The sequence below is a fragment of the Sander lucioperca genome, chromosome 23, assembly GCF_008315115.2.
Source record: "Sander lucioperca isolate FBNREF2018 chromosome 23, SLUC_FBN_1.2, whole genome shotgun sequence".
Classification (NCBI taxonomy): domain Eukaryota; kingdom Metazoa; phylum Chordata; class Actinopteri; order Perciformes; family Percidae; genus Sander; species Sander lucioperca.
Window position 1 is genome coordinate 15,911,732 of NC_050195.1, and position 24,349 is coordinate 15,936,080.

The 24,349-nt window shown below is 41.9% G+C and overlaps 1 protein-coding gene and 1 long non-coding RNA gene across 3 annotated transcripts in view; one reads left to right on the forward strand and one right to left on the reverse strand.

Annotated features, from left to right (window-relative positions):
• cubn (cubilin (intrinsic factor-cobalamin receptor)) overlaps positions 1–24,349 on the reverse strand; it is a 143,487-nt gene that overhangs the window by 24,384 nt on the left and 94,754 nt on the right. For both annotated transcript variants that reach the window (XM_031300163.2, XM_035998238.1), the window contains exons 54-64: positions 24,139–24,326; positions 22,906–23,062; positions 21,268–21,417; positions 20,943–21,128; positions 20,236–20,365; positions 19,508–19,725; positions 18,270–18,469; positions 16,525–16,687; positions 16,047–16,255; positions 10,636–10,780; positions 6,407–6,588 (exon numbers count right to left, since the gene is read on the reverse strand). In XM_031300163.2, coding sequence (XP_031156023.1) covers positions 6,407–6,588; positions 10,636–10,780; positions 16,047–16,255; positions 16,525–16,687; positions 18,270–18,469; positions 19,508–19,725; positions 20,236–20,365; positions 20,943–21,128; positions 21,268–21,417; positions 22,906–23,062; positions 24,139–24,326 — 1,928 coding nt within the window. The remainder of the gene's footprint in view (positions 1–6,406; positions 6,589–10,635; positions 10,781–16,046; positions 16,256–16,524; positions 16,688–18,269; positions 18,470–19,507; positions 19,726–20,235; positions 20,366–20,942; positions 21,129–21,267; positions 21,418–22,905; positions 23,063–24,138; positions 24,327–24,349) is intronic.
• On the forward strand, positions 169–2,204 carry LOC118494369. Its single transcript, XR_004896498.1, has 3 exons — positions 169–428; positions 1,414–1,415; positions 2,194–2,204. It is a non-coding gene; the product is annotated as an uncharacterized LOC118494369 (long non-coding RNA).

Consider the following 24,349-nt stretch of genomic DNA (forward strand, 5'->3'; position numbering starts at 1 on the left):
TGATTTAGTAAATCATGGCTAAGGAACTTTTTTACTGACTTTTGTAGGGCTTTATGTCAACAGAAATGCAACAAAAGTCGAAAAAAGCAACAAAAATTACAAAAAAGCGACAAAAGTGACGAAATATGCAAACAAAGGTAAAAAAAAAAATTAGTTGAAATAAAAGCCAATAAACTATACGTGTCTGGCCCTTGATGTGATTCTTATTGTCCAGTGTGGCCCTCAGTGAAGTTGAATTTGACACCCCTGCTTTAAAGGGTGGAGTTCAAAAGGGGTCACATGCTTATTTCACAGATAAGAGGAACATTGTATTTTGATTCAATGGTGATTTAAGTTTTACAGGGCTTTTTCAACATAAAAAAAAAAAAACTCTAGAGCGCCGCTTACTGTGCTCCGTGGCTGCAACACAAGTAGCGCCTGGAAGTACAGTAAGGAAACCAAAACTTGCATGTGTTAAATTTGGAACCGATGATTGAATTCAAAACCACATTTTCCAAATGATTGCAATGAAAAAACTATTCCATTTGAATCGTAATTTTTGAAATGATTCCAAGTTGGAACCAGTTTTCGATGACCAATCCTAGTGCTGTGATTTACGAAGGATACATCTCCACCGCTACGTTTTGAGTTTTGAGCCAAAAGTGATCTCCATGCAAGTGTTTTTATCTCCAGTAGAAGAACTAATCTCCGTTTAAACTAACACGCCCAAACCTCATATCTCATTAACATTCTGGTATACTGGGCATAAGCAGGAGGCAGCGTGGAGACTCCACCCGTTGCTGGTAGTTGCCATGGTAACGTTAGTAGCTTTAGTCTCAGAGAACGAGACGTCATGAACGATAAGACCCAATCAGGAGGAGAAACGTTGGCGTCAGTGTCGGTGTTGCCAAAGGTCTCTGTTTGCGGCCGTTGAGACTGCAACACAACCCGCAGATTCCAAACCAAAACGAGTCAGAAAGGGTTTCCACTTTTTGCTCAAAAAGGTAAAAAATCTGCAATTTACCAGAATGCACTGGGCCGGACCAATAAACACTCCCGCTGGTGGGTGACACAATGTGAGCACGTCACGGAATCAATATGGCGGCCGGCTGGTAACAAACAATCTCGTATAGCATTTAAATGGTAAGCTAAAATATGTTTACGAAAACCTTTTTTCATTTGATCAGCGCTGTCTAGTTTTACTTTTTCATCTGAGTTTTTTCAGCCTCCACTTTCACAATACACAAAACGATGGTTACGAATGTAACCGCGGTTCTATGAGATTCGGATGACCGCCAGAGGCGGTGCTTTCAGCACCTGGATATCCATCGCACGCATGTGCAGGTCGAGTGTTTGTATCAACAAAGTCACCTGTGACCTGGGTGACGTATGCCCTGTGTATGCACAAAGGGCAGGCCCACCCAGGAAGTGGAGGCGTCTTAAAAAATGCACTCTGAGGAGGTACTACGACCGGTGCCTCATCTAACCCAAGGTGCGCTACTGCCACCTTCAAAATAGGCCTGACCGATGTCTGGCTGCTCTCAGCCATCCCTTTCACTGCCTGTGTCCCGAGAGCCAGGACGAGAGCAGCTGAAGGCCTGGCCTGCCCCGTCACCCACCTCCTCTACATACTCCACTTGGCCAAGAGTGAAGCTCTCCGAAGCCCTAGTGGAGAGGACATCGTCCTCCTGGCTTTCGAATGCCAGTGATAATACTGGAGGCGGTGGTGACCGTCGGGCTATAGCGAGACCACTACCTGCCCCTGAAGGCTGTAATGTCTGAAGGAGAGCCTTAATCTGTGCAAATTCAGACGTCAAACTGTCCACCTTTTGTGACAGGGCAACCTTTTTACGTTTGGCTGTACTAGGATTTCCACATTTCTCAGTCCGTCTATGCTTGTGAGGACTAGGGGGTGGAGGACTGTCCCTGTGTGGCGGAGGCCGCTGAGCCCCAGTGGTCCTCCCTAGCTGAGCCAGTCTCGCTGACCGCACCGCCAGGCTTAGGCACACACAATTCATGCACGCCAGCTCTGTTAGCCCATGTCGTAGGTGGTCAATGCCAAGGCAGGAAGGACATCTGTCGTGGCCATCATCTGGCTCAAGAGGGGCCCGGCAGTCAACACAGGTCATAAAATTGTCAATGACTGTCTAGCTGCGCCTTCACTCATGCTGCAAGCAGGCAGCCTGCACCGTGGTTAAGCGTTATTGTTGACAGCGACGCTACAATATGATGTAGACAATCCCTGCTGTCTTAAGGCGAAAATAACTTAATGTCACTATATTAGGGCTGCAACAACGAATCGATAAAATTTGATTATTAAAAAGTTGGCAACGAATTTCATTATCGATTCGTTGTGTTGCGCGACACGGCACTCAGTCGCAGAGATAAAAGCAATTGAGTTGAGTGCCGTGCGGAGCGGTGCGGAGTGGCGTGGAGCGAAAGAGAAGAAAAAAGAGCAGAGCGGGGGTAGAGGAAATACGGAGAAAGACCGGACCCTTAACGTTGTTCTGAAACACATGGTAAGGGCAGAGAAATCAGTACGACCCAAGTCATCCAACGTGTGGGAGCATTCACACTAAATAAATCAAAAACGTGTTAATTGCAAGATAAGCAAAAGCGACACGGCATGGCACAGGCGCACCACGGTGATGATTCAGCACCTCCTAAAACGTAAACATGTTGGAGTCCTTGATGAGGCGGAAGGGAGTTCAACAGCAGGGTAAAGTCACTACAGAATCCTACTTTTGTTCCGTTTTGAAGTGAGGAACGTAACGTCCCTCTTCTGGTGCTGGTGTGGTGTTTACTCGTTATCCAGCTTGACAAGCATGACAAGCTAGCGTTAGCTCGTTAATAACAGTAGTAAAGCAGGACTAAAGACACGTTTTTATTCACTCGCCTTTTTTGGCCCATTCATTTTTCAATCTATTGTCATATATATATTCTGTGCTTTGTCCCATATCAGTTATTGTTGACATATATATTTGTGTGTATTGTACTTTTTAATTTCATTTTAAAGTTCTTTTATAGCACTTAGTCATCTTAAGCTGTGTTTAAATGTGGTGTACAAATGAACTTAACTTGCACTTACTACAATGATGGTAATAATTTAATGAATAAGCTTCAAGTGAACGTGTGTGTGTGTGTGTAGCTGGCTGAGCTAACTGTGACATGCCAGCACACTCATGCACCACGATTGTCAAACAAAGGAAGACCTATTTAACCATAGCAGCGGCAAAAGGGCCGCTTCTTAATCAACTCAATTACGGGGGGGCTACGCTACGAGCACGCGCCGCCAACGCCAACCTTATCTCACGCTATAGCGTCTTAACAAAGAAACAAAAGCTGAACCTAAATGGCCAGCAGCCCAACAGCGTTAACCACTACAATACCACAATAACTAGTAAATGATACTCACCGCGCCATTAACTTATGAGCGCGTACCCAACAACTGAAAAAAAACAAAACCTCCGATGACTGACCAGGAGAATTTGAACGAACGCAGTCAAAGTGAGACCACTACTGCATTCCGTTACAAGAAAAGGAGGGAGGGAATCTCCCCGTATCTTCGCCCTTCTCAGAAACGGCGTGAACACCGACACAGCTGACTACAAGTCGGCCAAGCGGCGTGGCCGTAACACAATGTTAACTCTTTCTCAAAAATCGGTCTTACCTTATGTAATGAGTGCAATCGTGTTAAGGTGGCTAGTCGCAGTCTTTTGGAGGGCGTAAATTCACAGCTCCAACCCTGTTTGGGTAAGAAGATTCCCAGCGACGCCAAAGCCTGTTTGAAACTCGAAAACCTGCTTACCAACACGAGAAGATGCAAGAGGTCACTTCCTGGGTGGGCCTGCCCTTTGTGCATACACAGGGCATACGTCACCCAGGTCACAGGTGACTTTGTTGATACAAACACTCGACCTGCACATGCGTGCGATGGATATCCAGGTGCTGAAAGCACCGCCTCTGGCGGTCAGTAGAAACTAAATAGAACATAGTTTGGCACCTACTTCCTGTTCACAAACTCCCGTATTACTGCCAAACAGTGCCCTAAAATGTGTTTTTCTGTTTATATTTGATCAGCCCTGACTAATCTTATAGTTTAATCTTGGTCTGAGTTTGAGAAAGAGAGAGAGGGACTCTTGAGCCGCTTCTATACTCACTAGCTGTGTTCCAATCCGTGCCCTCATTCACTCACTATTCCCTATAGTGTTTATTAAATAGTGAACTACTGCATATAGGGAAGGACCAAACCAGATTTCGGACACTTTGGACACAAAATATGGTTGCGTCAGCAGATGCGCCTGATATTTGCGTGACGGAGGCGGGCGTGCCCAGCATCATGTAAACAAACCGAAACAAAAAGACTTCTTATACGTCCCTGAAACAAAGCGAGCACTCAGGAGAATAGTAAAAGGTTGTACATTATATATGTTGCATGCAGTGTTGGGGAAGTTACTTTTAAATAGTAGTGTTTGCTCGTTACTCGTTACATCTTAAAAAAGTAATCCGTTACTTTACTTAGTTACCCCCTATGGAAAGTAACTTTTTACTTTACTCGTTACTTTTACATTACTTTTAAAAGCAGGGGTCTCTGGCAGAGACTGAAGTTAATTATACAAAAGCTATATTTGACCATAAAGCCAATCTCTGGTTTATCAGTGAAGTGTCTGAACTACACTGCAGGCTGGATTCTCTCCTCACAGAGTGACGGCTGATTCATTATGAACGAGTCCAGCGCGGGTTGAATGCGACAGGTCATCGGCGTTACACAGTGTTAGTGTATACTATTTAATGTCTGTATTGACTTGTACCGGTCGCGCAGCCACGATGGTCTGTGCATTGTCGTAGACACATGCAGCCTCTTTTCTGGAAATCCTTGCGTCCGTGCAACCGACACAAGTCCACAGCGGTCTGCTGTGTGTATGTATGAGCCCATCTCCATCTGTGAGGTTGTCAGCTTTGTGTCTGCCTGGCTCAGAGCGCCAACTAGCAAAAAGCCACGAAGCTTAAAACACTCTCAAAAGTTAGCTTTGGCTGCTTCTCGCTTGCCACGATTACTCTGCTACCAGCCTCTGTCACGTCCCGTGTGGAGCTTGTGAGCTTGCAGGCGCAGCTGAGAAGGCAGTATCGCTGTCAAATCTGTCCCTGGGAAAAGTAACGTTGCGCCGAATTGAAAAAGTTTCGTTACCAAATTTTCAGTAGTAGTAGTTACACTACTTTTTACCCGAAAAAGTAGTTACGTTACTATAACGCGTTACACCCAACACTAGTTGCATGTTACATTTCCACTGTTTAAAACTAAAGTCTGCTCCATTTTTTTAGTTGTCGCAGGTGCTTCTGCTTCTTCTTCTCCTCCGGGAGAACACGACCGCATTGTGGTATACAGGAGTAAAATGTAGGGTACATCGTATGTACACTCAAATTAGCTGTGCATTGTGGGTATTTTTTATATTGGACTATATAGTGAATGGAATTAACCGCGGAGAATTCAAACACCACTACAAAAAAAATGTCGATGTGCACTATTTCAATGATAGGGAACGGTTCGGAACACAGCTTCTGTGTCTCTATGCAGGAGTACACTCTGTAGTTGGAGCAACAGGCCCAGAGCCACCAGAAAGCCGCCGGCAGCTTTATGCTGGCCTGTGAGAAGGGAGATCTGGATGCTGGTAAGACGGAGGAAAGTTTGACATTGGTTATTTACGCATACTTATTATGTATGTGTTTTTGAAGAGGGAGCAGTCATGAATAATCTGATGCTCCTGTTGTATGGTGATTTATTGTATTAGTCTGTGTTTTGTATTGTTTTGTCTGTATTGTCTTGTGAGTTTTTGCATTTTAAGCTATGTATCTATTCATGAGTTTTTTTTCTCTACTGTCTTTTATGTAAGTGTTGAGTTATTGTATTTAAAAAAAAGGGTCCATCTAGTGACGTGCATTGCTTATTAAATTAGGCTATACATGCTGTGGTGTGTGGCGTACGTCAATGCTACATACTTGTCCTTATACAAATAAACATAAATAATAATACTACCCACATTATTATAATACAAAGTTGGCTGAAAATCGGCAAAGTATCCCTTTAATGTATACAGACCTGCTATATGGCCAAAAGTACATGGACATCCCTGTGCATATGAGTTTGGCCTTGTAGCGCATAAAAAAAAACACCCACAAGTGAATTGTTTTGACAATATCAAATCATTAAAAGTTTTGACCAATTAAATCTATTCGTTATTCAAGTAGTTACCTCTATTTAAAAAGAAAACAGTTCTTGAGGTGAGCACGTTGGATGTGTGCTTACAACCAGGATGAGACCTTTTCTGATTATATTGCATAAAGTGGAGCAGAGCTCGTTGCGTTTAAACAAAACCTTGATTACATACTTTATTTAAATATGTTCCTGCGTGTGTGCTGGTTGTTTTACCTCCAGGTAGTCAAATCCACACTGGCTATGGCTCTCCAAGTCGAAACTGTCAAAGAAGAAGGAGATGTAGCTGTTCTGGGGCGCTTTCAGGACGATGGTGCAGTCCTGGTTGTGGGGGTAGGCGTCGGGCCAGCCCGGACTCTTCAGGTAGCCGTACTCCTGTTCATAGGTCCGGCTACAGCCTGGAAATCATCACCACAGACCCAGTCAGAGCACTGCTCTGGAACCATGTCCCCTCAGTACCCATCGTGTGCTACTATTTTATAGGGCTGTGCAATTAATCAAATTTGAATCGCTATTACGATTTCAGCTCCTAACGAAAACATTTTTTAAAGTGCAGTTTTCTGCTGATATTTGCAAAGTAATTGCAACATCTTTCCAAAAGTCAATGAGTATTTGTGTTAAATTATCGTGATTTCAATGTAGGGCTGTCAAAATAACGCGTTCATTTCGATTAATTAATCTGAGAAAAAATAACGCGTTAAAAAAAATAATGCAGATTAATCCATTCCATACTGACGTTTGACCCGGAGCTGTTCTAGCCACCATTCGACTGTAAAATGAAAGAGGGAGACGAGAATGTGCTGCCTGGATCATTAATTGGAACATTTACTTAAAAATCTTCTTCCTGCCAACCCTGGCTACCGAAATCTGGTGCCACTGATATGTCTGCGCTTCTCTCTGATGCTCTGAAACAAACGATACAGGCAACACAAACACCGCTGCACGTGACGCTAGTTAACACTATACTCGACAGTAGCTAACGTTAGCCTACTGCTAGCTAGTAGCTGGATTAAACACAGTTAAAATGCTGACAGCTAACGCTAAACGGTGTAAAGTTTGACTGTGTTTTACTGTAGAGGATTCAACACAGTATGCAATGCAGCTGCCGTCGGAAAAACAACACAGACTGTGCTTTCAATGAAACTGGTAAACTACAGCCTCGTGGTGCATTTGAAGTTATTGTAAATGTCCTTTTCCCATCTGGTGGTTGTTTTTGTCGTTCAACAGCAATTTACTAGTGAAATAAGTTATTGTTATACATTATTATTAAATCATTTAATTTTGACTTTAATTTAATTTAATGTCACCGACTTTTTTTTTCTTTTCTTTTTTTACTTTCTTAAAAAGTATCGGTTCAGGCACCGTTAATTATGTATGTGATTAATTTCGATTAATTAATCACAGAGTATGTAATTAATTAGATTACATTTTTTAATCGATTGACAGCCCTATTTCAATGTTGACCAAAATAAAAACCCGGTGTGCGGTGTTCATTGGGACTATTTCTTCGGGAAAAGGAGTCAATGAAAACTGTGACAGTGTGTTCTGTGGATTATCTAGAGAAACATAGATGCCATTTTTGGAAAGAGATGTTGACTTTTGTCAAATGCTGTGAGCAGCACAAATAAAATCCCATTAACCTCCATTGTATTGGGTTGAAGACAAACATCTCAGAGCCAGATATCTCACAACCTGGAAAATGAAACCAAAACTATCTGCATGGATCGACGCCACTTATGGGAAAAGGAAAATAATGTATTTTCTTTTGTAATTTAGGAGACCCAACTAAATTGAAATGGAATTTCCTGAGTGTGTCAGTAAAGCGGTGCTGACAGATGGGAAGCTGTGAATATTCTCTCCATTGGCAGACAGTTTTATGGAGCTAAAAGAGTCTCATTAAAGATAAATGCACATACTACATTCACATATGCACACACAGGATTCATACATGCACACACATGATTCATAAATACACACACAGGATACACAAATGCGCACAAAATTCACAAATACACACAAAATTTAAAAAGCACAGAAGATTCACAAATGCATACAAAATTCAGAAATGCACACACAATTCAGAAATGCAAACAACATTTACAAATGCACACAAGATTCAGAAATGCACAGGACAAGATTCAGAAATGTTTTTCTGATGCACACACAAATATATCTTGATTTACAAACAGCTTGCGGTCTGTGAACTTCACTGCATTTGTGTGTGAATTTTGAGACTGCCCTGACTTGGCTCGACACACAGGGAAACAGGGAATGATCTACAACCAATCAGATATCTCCCTTGTTTTAGCCAATCACAAGAATGCACCCCACGTGGGGGATTGTTTACTTATAAGCCAATCACATGAACGCGTTCGCACAGCGCTATATGAATGTGGTGTAGGAGTCATTGGTCGAACTTATAAGTCACGCCCACTGCCAACTCGGAACTTGTAGACGGAGCAACAACCAATGAGACATTTTTAACAATTTTCACCATCTTATTCATCATTAAATTCACTTCTGACAACATTTTAGGCGAGAAATCAACTATGTAGAGGTCAAATATGGGCCGTTTTACGAAAATTGATGGCTAATTGCAAATGTTGTCCGATTGTGTGTCGGGAGTTCAGTGGCCGGTGCTGCCTGTGTTGCTGCCTCGCCGCCCGGCCTGCTGGGAGGTAGATGGAGCTCCGTCACAGCTGGCAGCCCACGGCACTCCATACCCGCGCAAAGTCAGCGTTTTTTGGGTTAATGGACTACCAAACGCCGCTGCCCTGACAGAGCTCCAGGGCCTGCAGCTCCTCTCTTCCTGCTAAATGGCCGCTGTGTGTGAGTGAGAGCGCAGTCAGCGAGCTTGTTAACGCCCGCAATCTCTTACCACAGGTTCCAGTTAATCTCATAATGGATATGTGTGTTGAGTTATTTAAACAAACGATCATGGAAATAAACGCCTCTTGTCCGCGAGTCTCATTGATAGAGCCTGCGGCTGGATGGAGCTCTATCAATGAGAGCTAGCTAGCCTCCTCTTAGACCTCTGAAACGAAACCCCTAATGTTCACAAAAAAGCATTACATTGAAATCAGACACCATTGTTAGCTTTATAAGACCTTGGGGTAGATGTTCTATAAGTGGCATGACGAAATTCAAACTGTAAATATACGAAAATTATGCCGAAAGTGTAGCAACGATTTTTCCCATAGGATTAAATGGGACACATAGCTAGCCTAGCTAGCAGCTCCTCCTAAGGAGACCCCTAATGTTCACAAAATGGATTCAATTGAAATCGGACACCATAGGTAGCTTTATAAGACTTTGGGGTAGATGTTCTATAAGTGGCATGACGAAATTCAAACTGTAAATACACGAAAATTATGCCGAAAGTGTAGCAACGATCTTTCCCATAGGATTAAATGGGACACATAGCTAGCCCAGCTAGCAGCTCCTCCTAAGGAGATCCCCAATGTTCACAAAATGGATTAAATTGAAATCGGACACCATAGGTAGCTTTATGAGACCTTGGGGTAGATGTTCTATAAGTGGCATGACGAAATTCAAACTGTAAATATACGAAAGTTATGCCGGCAGCTGGCAGCCAGCCAGCTCCGGAGCGCCGCGGAGCCCCGAGCCCCGGTCGTCCAATAACCGAGAAATGGTGACTTTCACTGGGTATGGAGTTTGCCGCTTTCTCGTCAGACTGTGTGGAGCTCCTAAAGTTGAGCAAAACATTACGTAACGTGAATTACTACGAGAATGGATGACTCCACCCACATTCATATAGCGCTGTGTGAACGCGTTCATGTGATTGGCTTATAAGTAAACAATCCCCCACGTGGGGTGCGTTCTTGTGATTGGCTTAATCAAGGGAGATACATCTGATTGGTTGTAGATCATTCCCTGTTTAAAAAAAGGCATTTGTGTGTCGAGCCAAGTCAGGGCAGTCTCAAAATTCACACACAAATGCAGTGAAGTTCACAGACTGCAAGCAGTTTGTAAATCAAGATATATTTGTGTGTGCATCAGAAAAACATTTCTGAATCTTGTGTGCATTTGTAAATGTTGTTTGCATTTCTGAATTGTGTGTGCATTTCTGAATTTTGTGTGCATTTCTGAATTTTGTATGCATTTGTGAATCTTCTGTGCTTTTTAAATTTTGTGTGTGTATTTGTGAATTTTGTGCGCATTTGTGTATCCTGTGTGTGTATTTATGAATCATGTGTGTGCATGTATGAATCCTGTGTGTGCATATGTGAATGTAGTGTGTGCATTTATCTTTATTGAGACTCTTTTAGCTCCATACAGTTTAGCCACGGTTTAGGTCAATGGTCCCAAAGATTATTAAATTCTCTTTTTTTTTTTTTTTTTTTAAACCAAACTTGTACACATTTAATTAGTTGATATTTATGTTTTGCTTCTCATCTTGCCACAGGTGTACTACAGGTACCTACTGGCGATCTGATAGGTGAACCTCAGGCCATTTCCGATCATGAAGGTGTCAGATTTGAAGTGCAGGAGGAGAGTTCTGCTATAGCTGTAGAAGTCTGGAGGATGAGCATCTGATGCACAGAACTTATGTGACTGCCCATTGTCTCCCTGGAAACACAAGAATTCAGGATGGATTATTACAGAATGGATATTACAATCAGTGTTTCCCATAGGTTGACTGCTTTAGCCTGGCGGAGGGGCGGGGGAAATATGTCACTCTTAAAGCTTGTTCACCTGTTACTCGCGTTATTTCCTTACGAGCAGCAAGTAAACTTCACGGAGAACAACGAGGGCAAAACGGAATCACCGATCTGTTTTAAGCGAATATTCTCTAGTCTAGCTCAGTTTAAAACACGGAATGCGTCAGTGTGAAGATAGGTCTGGCAATGCCAGACTACCTGTAGGCTTTACAGTTACAGACAACGTTATCTTCACCTGTTCAACTGACGTTAGTAGTTTAGATAACACATTTGACTGTCCTGCTGTTACAGATGTGAACTAGCCACAGACTGCTGTCTCGTGCAGTGACTCGTAGCAGTGAGCCGCTGCAGAATGAATATTTGGCCTAATGTTTGGCATTAAACATTTTTTTTGTGGTGTGGCAGGGGTTCCTGTTGGCCTTGTGGCCCGCCAGGCCTGTACAGTTATAGGGGAAACACTAGTCTCGCTTTGCCAGACCTTCCTCCACAGCGCTGCAGAGGAGGGTCTGGCTAGTCCACACAGCATTCCTGGATGGGAGAGAAACATGCTCTGGTTTATTGGCATTTTCTTTAGACCAATCACAATCGTCTTGGGAGGCGCAACGGTGCCGCTGCAAAATAGCCTCGGGAAGGAACTTGTTTTGGTGGAACATGTGCACGTTCAAAAGTTGTTTCCAGCTAATTTAAATAGCTCCCGTTACTGTATTGTGTGAACAGTTCACTTAATTTAATATTGTATATGGCGTTTTCTTTTGCGTGGTGCAAACGTTCCACCAAAACAAGTTCTTTCACGAGACTATTCTGCAGAGCCACCATACCTGCATTGTGATTGGTTTAAAGAAATGCAAGCAACCCCTGACGTTTATTCTCCTATCCACGAATGCTGTGTATACTAGCCAAACCTTCCTAGCGCTGTTAAGATAGAGCTGGCAATGCGAGACTAGATGTTAGGTCAGCTGCTGTCCTTTGTAACTCGGTTTCACCTGGTGACTACGTTTACATGCACATAATATTCCGGTTTTTGCCGTAATTCAGGAAAATACATTATTCCGACTGAGCTGTTTACATGGCTAATGAAAGATTTGATTTGATCTCATTTCATTAGGATCCCCATTAGCTGATGCAGAACATCAGCTACTCTTCCTGGGGTCCACACAGAACATAAAACTACATTTTCAGACAAAACAAACAAAACCACAAAAAAAGAAATAAAACATTTTCAGACAAAACAGTCATAGAATATAAAAAAATAAGAGCAGAATAGCTAGTATTCTTTTCCTTGCAGATATACATTTTCCTTTCCATGTATGCTGATAATAATATGATATCACATTAAATACATAAACACAGAGCATAGTAAAAATTAAATCTTACAACATCTTTGTTTACATATCAATATTCCTATACATAAACTAAGTACAAAAATATAGTTACAGTCTTAGGGCACTTAGATGATCCTTTACTTGTTTTTTAAAACTTGATATATTAGGCGCTTTGGCAATCTCTGCTGGAAGTGAGTTTCAAGCAACCATCCCTCGATACAATACTGTACGTTGCATTGATTGTGTTCGGGCTCTAGGAACTTTAAAAAGACCTCTAGTGGCATGTCTAGTGGAGTATTTATGTGTGTTAAAACTAAATGTAAGTTGACTATACAAACAATTAGGAATTTTTAATTCATTCATGTTTCTGACAAAAGCCAGGAGTGATGCTGAAAGTCTCTCCGCAACTTTCAACCAGGAGAGTTTAACATGCATGTTGTTTACATTAGACCTAAGTGGACACTGAAGGGCAAGACGAGCTGCTCTGTTCTGAACCAGCTGCAGTTTTCCTAGATCTTTCTTTGCAGCACTTGACCATATCATTGGGCAATAATCAAGATGTGATAAAACTAGAGTGTGCAGAACTTGTTTGGTTAGGTGTGGTGTTAAAAATGCCGAGCATCTTTTTATAACAGAAATATTCCTCCCCATCTTCGCAACAAGATAATCTTTATGTCTTGTCCACAACAGTTTACAATCTAAGAATACACCAAGAAGCTTTGTTTCCTCTACTTGTTCAACAGCTACATTATTCAACATCAAATTCAACTGAGGCCTAGAGCTCAAGGAATAATTTGTACCAAATACAATGCTCTTAGTCTTTGACATATTTAGGAATAATCTATTGTTAATAACCCATTCTAGTGCTATCTGCAACTCTTTGTTGAGTGTTGCAGTTATTTCATTAATAGTAGCTGCACACATGTATATTGTTGTATCATCTGCATACATGGACACATTAGCGTTTTTAAAAGCAAGTGGAAGATCGTTAATAAAAATTGAAAATAATAAAGGGCCTAGCGAACTTCCTTGTGGAATTCCACACTCTAAATGTTTTGTGTCAGAAAAGCTTCCATTAAAGAAAACTCTTTGTGTTCTGTAGGATACATCATTTTCTATTCATGATAAAGCAGATGGTGCAAAACCCTAACATACAAGTTTTTCCAATAATAATTTGTGATCAATAACATCAAAGGCAGCACTGAAGTCTAACAGTACCGCTCCCACAATATTCCTCTGATCAATTTCCTTTAACCAATCATCCGTCATTTCTGTAAGTGCAGTGCATGTTGAGTGACCTACCCTATAAGCGTGCTGATACTTGCTTGTCAAATTGTTAACAGAAAAATAGCTCTGGATCTGGTCAAATACAATTTTTTCCAATAGTTTGCTAAGAACAGGCAACAAACTAATAGGTCGGCTGTTAGTGACGGTGAAGGCAGCCCTAGCTAGCTTGGGCAAAGGAATAACTTTAGCTTCTTTCCAAATTTGAGGAAAAACATTACTTACAAGCAGGGGCGATTCTAGGGTCAGAGCTTTAGGGGTGCTGAGCAACCAATGAGCCCCACTGCCACCACCCACCCTCTTTTCACACAAAAAACAAAAATATGTCTATTGAAAAATAACTTTATCATTTTAACATTGGTTCAACTAACTCCAACATCCAGATTGTTTGTCTTTTTTTTTGAGACCTTTTCAGAGCACCAGCTTAATTGTGAGAGTTCACACAGACAGCCCCCTGTAACAAACACAAAACCTTCTTCACTCAGCTGGTTTTCCTGACCGTTAACTCCATGTGCCGAGAGAGAGAGAGAGAGAGAGAGAGAGAGAGAGAGAGAGAGAGAGAGAGAGAGAGAGAGAGAGAGAGAGAGAGAGAAAGAAAGAGAGAGAGAAAGAAAGAGAGAGAGAGAGAGAGAGAGAGACAGATAGACAGAAAGAGAAAGAGAGAGAGACAGAAAGAGAAAGAGAGAGACAGAGAGAGAGAGAGCGAGAGAGATGCTATGAGTTCAGGAGTTAAGCCTGGTTCAGGTTAAATCCTCTGTGTGTGAGGAATGAATAAATACAGCAAAAGAAAAACATTAAACTTTCTTTTATTGTCTAGTTTGATAGTCAGCCACAACTGAAAAATAACAGATATAAATCTAGGAATGAATAACAATTCATTTAAAAAGCCACAGTGAGTGTTTTCACACATAGGCCTACTGGTAGTATACAGTGATATGTTTGTTTTTTCACTCTGGTCCAAACGCCAGGGCCAGAGTGATAGAGATGTTTCCATGACGACTGACCAGAAAAGACGCACGTGATGTGCGTTGCTATGGTACTGATAAACAAACCTGCTAATGCTAATTGGTTAGCTAGCAACAGACACCGAACTATTGACATTATACCGCTATATCACATTTAACCGACGTGACATGTCAACGTCCTGGGCAACTTTTCTCCATGCAGCAGCCTCTCTATTTATATCTGTATAAGAGAGGTCAGAGAGAATCGGACATTCAGACACTTATCACTCGTTCTAGTCTCTCTGCCATTTTTGTGAGTCGCTTCCGAAGCTTTTCAACGGTGTAGTACGACGTCCGCTGGGGGCGTATTGCGTATTACGGAGCTGATTTCAACTGCCAGTGTGAAGGCGGCGTTATTATAGGTGTACACGTGATTCAGGTACTCACCGATATGGTTTGTGAGACACAGCTTTGGAGCAACTTAGTTGATTCACAACACTACATAACGGGTTCTCACTCTGCGTGTGTTTCGCGCTGGATGACGGTCGTGCTGAGCGGTACAGGTACAGAGGAGAAGTAGAAGAAGAGAAGAGGATGATACCATTTGCTAAGCGGGGATGTTTTCATTTTCATCCTTAACACATACATTTTAAACCACAAACTACGGAGTATGTTTTGGACATTATTTAACCTTGTCAAAGACGAACAAAAATGTTAGAATAACAACATTTCTAACTCCAAGTTTTAGGGGTGCTGAGCTACTTTTTAGGGGTGCTGAAGCACCCCTAAAAAGGGGCTAGCCTCGCCCTTGCTTACAAGGCTTAAATTGAAAATGTGACATATAGGAGTGGCAATTTGGTCAGCAACCATCCTCAGTAATTTTCCATCCAAGTTGTCAATACCAGGTGGTTTTTCATTATTGATAGACAACCACCTGTTCTATACTTACTTTGCACAATTCAAAAATACAGTTATTGTCTTTCATTATTTGGTCTGTTATACATGAACATGATGGATTACAACTTGTTGTTGGCATTTCCTGCCTTAGTTTACACACTTTGCCAATAAAATGATCATTAAAATGAAAGAGAATATTCCACTAATAATCCCATTAAAGGCAGCCGTGCATTTTCAAAGTTTTCCACCGGTGGTGGACTTGTTCGACCGTGCGAACACAGCCTCCCCTTTTCATTCCTTCAACCAGCTTCTTGAAAAGGTCTGGTTAGCTGGTTGGTTTTGTATACAACAACCATAACAACACACAGAGCTGACGGTTAGCTGTAAACTGGCCGTAAACTGTAGTAAAAACCCAGATTGAGACATATTTTCCGAATGCGCTGTTTACATGTCCAAAGAATGCCTCTAAATCCTGAATATTACCGACATATCACACAAGCCTTAATCAGAAAATGCTAAATTGGGAAAGAGGCCTTATTCGGAATATCCAAACGGAGTATGCTGTTTACATGACCTGGATCAAATTCTGAATATTGTCATGTTCAAAATAATAGTGGAATATTAGTGTGCATGTAAATGTAGTCAATAAATGCCCAAACCAGGACTGACCTGATCTCGGCCTGAGCCTCCTCATGTATCCACATTTAAAGGCCAACATGACACTCACCACAGGCCAGTCCTTAATGTCCAGGTAGTTTGTGGAGCAGCTCTGGCTGGGCTGGAGGACAAAGGTCTCAACTGACACTTTAATGCTTTCCTGGGCTGGAGCATCCAGGATCCAGCGGCAGGACGTGTAAGGAGGATAGGCATTGGGGAAGGAAGGTGAGGTCAGGGTCTGGATGGAGGTGGTGGCATTCAGAGTCCCGCCGCATAACACTGAGGGGGAGCAGGCATATTGACAGGTTTGGTAAATGCACATAATTGAAAGTATAGCAGAAACACAGACAGTGGAAATCTGGGTGTGAGTAACATACAGTACATGTAAACTATGACTGGACTCCTGGCCAATGAGGCAGCTGCAGATGGGTTTTTGAACACAGTCATTTTGGGCTAAGTATTGGTTTTAAGTGAGCAAGATGGTGTTGTACAGCTTTAAGCCTTGTTTAGAGTGTAGTAAGAAGAGTGTGGAGTAGGAAGTGTCTTACATGGCACAGCTCTGTAGGTAGCATTGAAGCCTGATCTTTGTACTACGTTATCAGTGACAAAGTGAATCGTCAGGAAGTTTCCACTGGATGTAAAATTGGCAGGGATGGTGTTTCCACAAAATTTCCCAACCAGAGGGAAGTTAGTGTTGTCACCATCATACACCTTATGGAGATACACAGACATTGACAAACATAAACGAAAAGTAGCAAAAAGCAGCCATTTTTGTCAAAGTGTTTTTGCCAATGTAGTTTGTCCTACAGTACTTTAGTATTACAAGCAGGACAAATCTGACCATGTTTAAGTGCCTCTTATTATTATACTTAGCATCATGAATTGCAGAAATGCATCAACACAGAAGCAAATCTACAACGTAAGTTGAAATAATGTAATACCAATCAAAATGATCATTAGTTAGTAGGGATGTAACGATACACTCAACTCACACAATGTAATTTGATACCATTCACGATTTTAAGTTCACAATACGATTTCTTCCCTTTATTTGATAGTGGATAGACAGGAAAGGAAGAAGAGAGAGAGGGCATGGCACGCAGTAAAGGGCTGCAGGTTGAATTCAAACCTGGGCCTCTGCAAAGGACGCGCACGGTTTACTCAGGGTGAGGCAGAAGCCGCCCCCATCATACTAACAATTCTAACAATTGTTTTTAACAGAACAAGCTGCAGAAAAAAGACTTTTTCCTTTATTTATATATATATATATATATATATATATATATATATATATATATATATATATATATATATATATATATATAAATAAATAAATGTACAAAACAACAGTTGTGTCCTCTTATCTAAATTGATTTTTATCTTAAATAACAAAAGATAAATAAAACATTAGAGAATGCCTTGTTCAGTGTGGGCAAACTTTAGTGACTTATTTAAAATGCAATAAAAATTACTTCTAACAGAAACTTATTGTATTAGTCATTTGCTGTTAAACGTCAAAAAAGAAGAAATACTAGATTGCAGGTATTTTACAACAACAATGAATGCAACACAAGCTGGACTTGAACGCACCATTAATTAAGTCCTGTCTCTGTTGTTTACAGCGGCAGTGGCCATGCTGTCTTAAAATGCAGCTAGTGTCTTTAGCTGCAGACTGTTGTATGCCCCGCTGTTGGAATCCTTTCCAGTGAAATACAGCCACACTTTACACCGTTTAGCTGTTGGCATTTTAACTGTGTTTAAGCTAGCTAATTATTGGTAGGCTAACTTTACCTGCTGTGTAATGGTATTTCTTTTAAGATTATTCTTTTGAGCATTTCTGCCTTTATTCATGACAGATATGCAGAGGGGAGAGAGAGGGTGAATACACGCAGGAAGTTGCCGGATTCGAACCCCTCTACGTCAAGGAATAAACCTCATATCTGGGCATGCGCTCTACCACTGAGCTACCCGGGCGCCCCCCCCTGCTGTGCAATGTTAAGTAACCCTATGCTCAACCAGTTGTAATCTTTCCTGATTCATCGTTACATCCCTATTAGTAAGTTATCATTAGTTCACACTAGCAACCTACTGATTAAGCATTCAGTTCATTGATGTTGTCACACCAACACCTAATCTTATGAGTAGAATTTTGCAGTTGGAAATCATTTCTTTTGAATTCTTGCAACAGCATCACACAAAATAGCTATATCTGGTGTCATAGTCAGCTATGATGTTCTAATGACAGATAAGTAATATCTGCCATTAATATTTACAACGGCCGGGGGTTCTTTACGTTGAGATAGTCGTAGCGGCAATTAGGGGAGTTCTCAACGTCGAAAGAAGTGAAGGTCAGGTTGATGGCCCTGTTGACCGGCATCTCAATAGTCCACAGGCAGTCCATCCTGGGCTCGTAGCGCCCATCCAGGTCTGGATCTGGAGAACCAAACATGCCCATGGGCATGGACAGGTAGCCACCACATCCCTGTGCTGGACCTGCAGGCAATTCAGCAAACAAACACTCATCAAAACTAAAACGTAGTAAATGATACATTCATATAATTTACTATATCAAATGCTAAACAGGCGTTATAGTGTTGATACAAACTTCTTTTCACTATAATAATAATAATAATAATAATAATAATCCACATTTCACTGTCCAATAGTGATGGCCAAATAAAGCCTCATGAAGCTTCATGAACCATTTTATTTATTTTCTGACCCCACTAGATGGCACTCTTGGTTAAAAAAAGGCAAATAAAAGCACAAGGAATGGCAATTAAGTGTGCTTTCAACCCTTTGTTGAACAGAGAGCGCCTTCTAGTGGGCTCAGAAAATAAAGACAATGATTGACAAGGCTTCGTTTAGCCATCGCTACTGTCCATCCATATGTTAAGTATGTTCCAAATAACCTGAAATGTGAAGTGTCTTGTATAAAATTCAGATGTGATTTAATACACTAAACCATATACTGTACATGCGTCTCCATGGCCAGATCACACTGATTGCAAACCATTTTGGCTTTCCTGATCTACATTTAAATCAAGCCTCTTAGAATCTCTAGAATGGTGGAGGTGGTACCTACTAGTGATGTCCAAATGAAGCTTCAAGAACCACTGGTTGTATTTGTTGACCCCACTAGATGGCGCTCTTGGTTTAAAGAAAAAGGCTCAAGGAATGGCAATTCAGTGTGCTTTCAAACCTTTGTTTGACAGAGAGAACCATCTAGTGGGCTCAGGAAATGCTTTATGAAGCGTCCTTTCACTGGCAACTACTATCCATAAACTAACGCATGGATAGATCGTATTTAACCACCTCTGGAGGTGATTTGAACAATTGGAATTCAATCTATCTCAAATGGGTCTTGGATGTTTTTTTAGCGGAGCTATCAGACAGGCAACTGGATAGGTCTGCACCTTCAAAAAGAGTGCCCACAGCTCATTTAGCTTTTTTGCATGCATGAGCTGCTAAGAAGTGTAAATAGCTACTCCATCCTCAACTGCCATCACAAATTCAGTAACATTGACCTACCGAGTGTCTCACTGTAAGTAGCCCTCCAACCAATCCCATTCACTGTGGCATCTGTCCTGAAGACGATGAACAACTGGTTGGTGGAGGAGCGCAGATCGGGTGGGAGCACTGCACCGCAGAACTGCCCCAGCAAGGTCGCCAAGGTGTCCTGTCCGTCATACACTGCCACATAGTCATAGCGACAGGAAGAAGATGCCTCCAGGTGGAAGGTGTTAAACCTAGGGAGAGAGAAAAGGATAATTTAAAAAACTAGTTCTCTGGAGATTTTAAAGTTCTTTTGCACAAACAGCCTGATACCCAAGTCAAACCACCTGCGTTTTGCGTGAAAGTCAATGCAAAGATGCAAATACCAAACCAATGATGCGATAGAAGTGAACACATGCAATTTGCATTATTGTCAGATCCATGTGAGTTTAGGAGAATTTCAATTTCAGTCCATGAGAGAATTTCAATTTGAGCATGAGTAACGCAACGTGAAGCCAATTTCCGCAGCCAGTATGAACACAACATGAGCCCAATGGGGACCAACAGGGAATGCTTTGATTTTTTCAAAAATGTTATACAAGATTGATGCTAAAGATAATGTCTGTCATTTTTACAAAAAGAGATTCAGAAAAGAAAAAAATGTTAATCACAAAAAAAAAGGGTATGTCTAAAATACACTTTCAGTTTTCCACTCTGGTCCTTTAATCCAAGTAATGCAGTTGGTGCACTCAGCGCAGTCTTACTTGAGATCCATAACTCGGTCTGCACGGACAATGATATGGTAGGTACAGTTGATGTTGTGGTGGTAGTTGGTCATGGAGAGCGCTGGACTGCTCACTGTACCCGCAGTGCTGTTGAAGAAACCCCCACATGCTACACACACACACACACACACACACACTCGTGTTTCCATCACTTAAGAGGAAATTACATTGACTTACATTCATTTCCTAGACACTGATCCTAACCATAACCGCTACTTGCCTAATTCTAACCTCTTACCTTACCTCAAACCAAATCTTCCCCTTAAAATGTAATGATTCACGTTATGGAGACTTGCATTTTGTCCCCGAAAGGAAGGCGAGTCCCCACAATGTAACTGTGAAAACAGGTTTATGTCCTCAAAACATAAGTAATACACACACTGTACCCCTAACTTTGTTTCTGTGACTTGTTTTGGATAAATACTGCATAGCATTGCATAGTGCAATGGTTTACCCGTGACCTGAACCTCACTGTAAGTCATGGCAGTGACCCTCCTGTAGGGGCATACCCGGGACTAGCTGCAGTTGTGAAATTCCGTGAACCAATCCAACTTTAACAACATACATTTGACTGACAACTTTGTCCAAAGTCCTTACATTCTCACCTTGTTTTTGTTCACTACAACTGCCAATGGCTTTATTTCATCATTAGAATATAGCAAATATTTCTCCTCTTCATTACTTACGAATGGCACTGTATTCTGCCATGAAGCCACGGTCCTCGATCACGGAGTCAGAGTAGAAGTGGAGTAACATGGGGCCAAAGCTGAAGAAGGGCCCTGGGATGCTGCTACCACACACAGTGGCGATAGCAGAGCCACTAGTAGCCAGGCTGTAGATCTTCAGCCCATCATACAGACAGGTGGAGTGTGCTAGACAACAGGAAAAACAGACTGTAACTCAACACATATGTTCATCAAACAACAAAGAGTACAAAACATTAAATTCCAAATGTTCCAAAAGGGAGATGAGACTTCTGCAGATGATTTGTTGTCCGTATGCTACACTTGCCTTCTACTTGGAAGACTTTAAAGGTGAGGACAACCACAGTCTGTTGTCCGGCGTCTATGGTGTAGTTGCAGTTGGAGTAGTCAGGGTAGTCGGCTGGATAATTTGGAGAAACCACACGGCCGCTGGGAGCTGAGAAGTTTGCACCGCACCCTGATGAACAGAAGACATCACACTTGCTTTGCATTTTGTTGGGACTGACCACATCATACCTCACTGCAACACTGAAGTACCCACCATCTAAGGCAGTGGTTCCCAGCCTTTTTTCCTTGGTGCCCCCCTACTTATGTCTAAGAAAAGCTGAGCCCACCTTCCGAAACCGAAGTTGAGGTAACTCTTGAGATAGAGCCTTACTTTCTTTTTTGATAGAGGAGTTATCAACACTTTTACGTTTCTCCACCATGTTTCATTCATAAAATAGTGATGCCGTGGCGGCAGGAAAAATGAGGATGATATCAGCTAGCAGCTGACCTGATGACAGCAAGGTCACAGGTTAAGAGGTCCCGGAGGTTTGGCCTACTAAGTAGCCTGCCTAGAATTTTAAGCGAGAACAAAAATATATAGTTTTTATACAGACTTTTGTATACATTATATATTCTGGTGTATTATCATCATTTGTTTAACGTGCGAATATTTTTTTTTTTTTACCTCAACCTCAAACCAGATAAAGACTTGCGCCCCCCCTCTGATCTTTGCCGCCCCCCTGAGGGGTCCCCGGACCCCAGGTTGGGAACCACTGATCTAAGGCACGTGTCAAAATCAAGGCCCGTGGGCTAAATCCGGCCCCTCTCACATTTTTAGCTGGCCAGGTTAGGTTCACAATACAGTTTATAACTTTTTCGGAATTTTTTGTCACTCTTTCAGATTTTTTTGTCACTTTTTACGACGTTGTTGTCACTTTTTCCGACATTTTGGTAACTTTTTCCGACGTTTTGGTAACTTTTGCCGAAGTTTTTGGGCGTTTTTTTTTCTATGATGGCTGAGGAACATTTTCCTGACTTTTTTAGGGATTTATGTCGACCAAACTGTAAATGAGAAGACTATATGAGACATGCAGTGGTGACATTAAAGAACGGCTTGTTTATTGCTAAGGCCATACGGTCAAAATTAAAGAATTTATTAATATTGTAATAACAATAACTTGAAACAATAACTTAATTCACCAGTAAATTGCTGGTAAATGACAAAAACAACCAGCAGATGGGAAAATGGTATTTTACAATAACATTGAATGCACCACAAGGCTTATGCTACCAGTTTCAGTGAACGCATCACCTGTGTTGTTTTTCCGACAACAGCAGCTGCAGACTGTTGTACGTCCTGCTGTTGGAATGCTCTACAGTGAAATACAGTCACACGTTACACAGTTTAACGTTAGCTGTCAGCATTTTAACCGTGTTTAATCCAGCTGCTAGCTAACGTTAGGCTAACATTACCTGCTGCCAAGTGTAATGTTAACAAGCTTCACATGCAGCGATGCTTCTGTTGCCTCTAACGTCTGTTTCGGAGCATCACAAAGCAGCGCAGACATTTAAGTAGCACCGAAATGAGGCACCAAAATCCGCATTGCTATTCTGTCCGGTAGATACCGGTTGTTTAGGCACCGGGTTTCAGTACCCAACCCTACTGCCTGGTTCTTACTGGTGCTGAAGGAGGCTGAAAAACCTCTGCCAGGGGCTCCAGTGCCCTGGAACCGGCTTGTGATGATGTTATATGGAGCAATGACGGGGCCCGGTGCCACCGAGCCACAGCCTGTTGACAGCAGAGCCTGGGTATTTTGGGTCTGACCTGACCACACCTGCAGGAAAATACATACTAATTCAGTAATTGTTGTCAAATGAAAAAAAAAAATTTAAATATACTGTACACATCTGTATACTCAGATTTACTTGGCAACTTTTGCACATTGCCATTTTCAAAATACAGTTAGAGGCAACTGTAGAGGAACTTTTTTTAGAATCTGTGAAAGAAATCCTGTTCTTCTGCCTCCCCCTAGTACTTCTTATGGCACCAGCGCCAAAGGAAAACAACCAATCAGAGCCGAGGAGTCTTTAACGCAGTGTCAATGACTGCTTGTGAATTGCGATCAAACTGTCAAACTAGGCAGCGCTGATCAATATGAATGAATATGAATCAAGATTCTGTTACTGCATTGCCGATTTCTTACCTCAAGCACCGTTCACTGGCTCAAGTCCTGTCCATCGATTCTATCGGTTATGATAACCTTGATGTACTCACCAAAAGTAATTGCTGTACTGAGAACTCAGAACACAGCAACATCATTTAAAAAAAACGTCCAACTGGGCAAGCTAGTACATTATTATCTTAAGCTAATGTTAGCTTAACTAACTAACTCTTGCCATTCCTCCACAGTGCTGCGGAGGAAGGTCTGGCTAGTCCACACAGCATTCGGGGTTGGGGGAAAAACGTGATCTGGTTTGTTGGCATTTCTTTAAACCAATCACAATCGTCTTGTGTGGAGCTAAGGACCGAGTCGCGCCACAGTGTCGCTGCAAAATAGCCTCGGGAAGGAACTTCTTTTGGTGGAACGTGTACATTCAAAAGTTTTAGTCGTGCAACAGATGTACCCTGCAGAGATCTGAGGAGCAGTTAACCATAGTCCTCATAAATCCACTGGAGTTTAGAACGGCAACACAAAGAAAGAGGAAGGTGATGGACATCCGGCCGAAAAGAGTGATATCCGGCAGAATTTCCGGTGGCACCGGAGCAATCCCGGATGTGGAACAACATGGATATAGACTAGTTTCTCTATAAAGCAGCTGGTGTGACCATCATAAAGAAACTGCAGTGTGTATTAGTGCCTGAACTAACACATCATTTGAACATGTTTCTGCTGTGGTTCAGTGCTAGCACCTTGATGTAGCTGCTCTGGCAGGTCCCGGTGCTATCTGGAATCTGGAAATCGCTGTTGAAGCTCATCTCCAGGTGGCTCCCCTCATGGGCAATGATACGCCAGGAACATTCCACATTGGCTGGGAAATTCTGGGGATAGTTTGGAGACTTGATTGTTCCCGTATCAGCATGGATCACCCCTCCACAGCCTGGACAGGGAAAAAAAATTGAC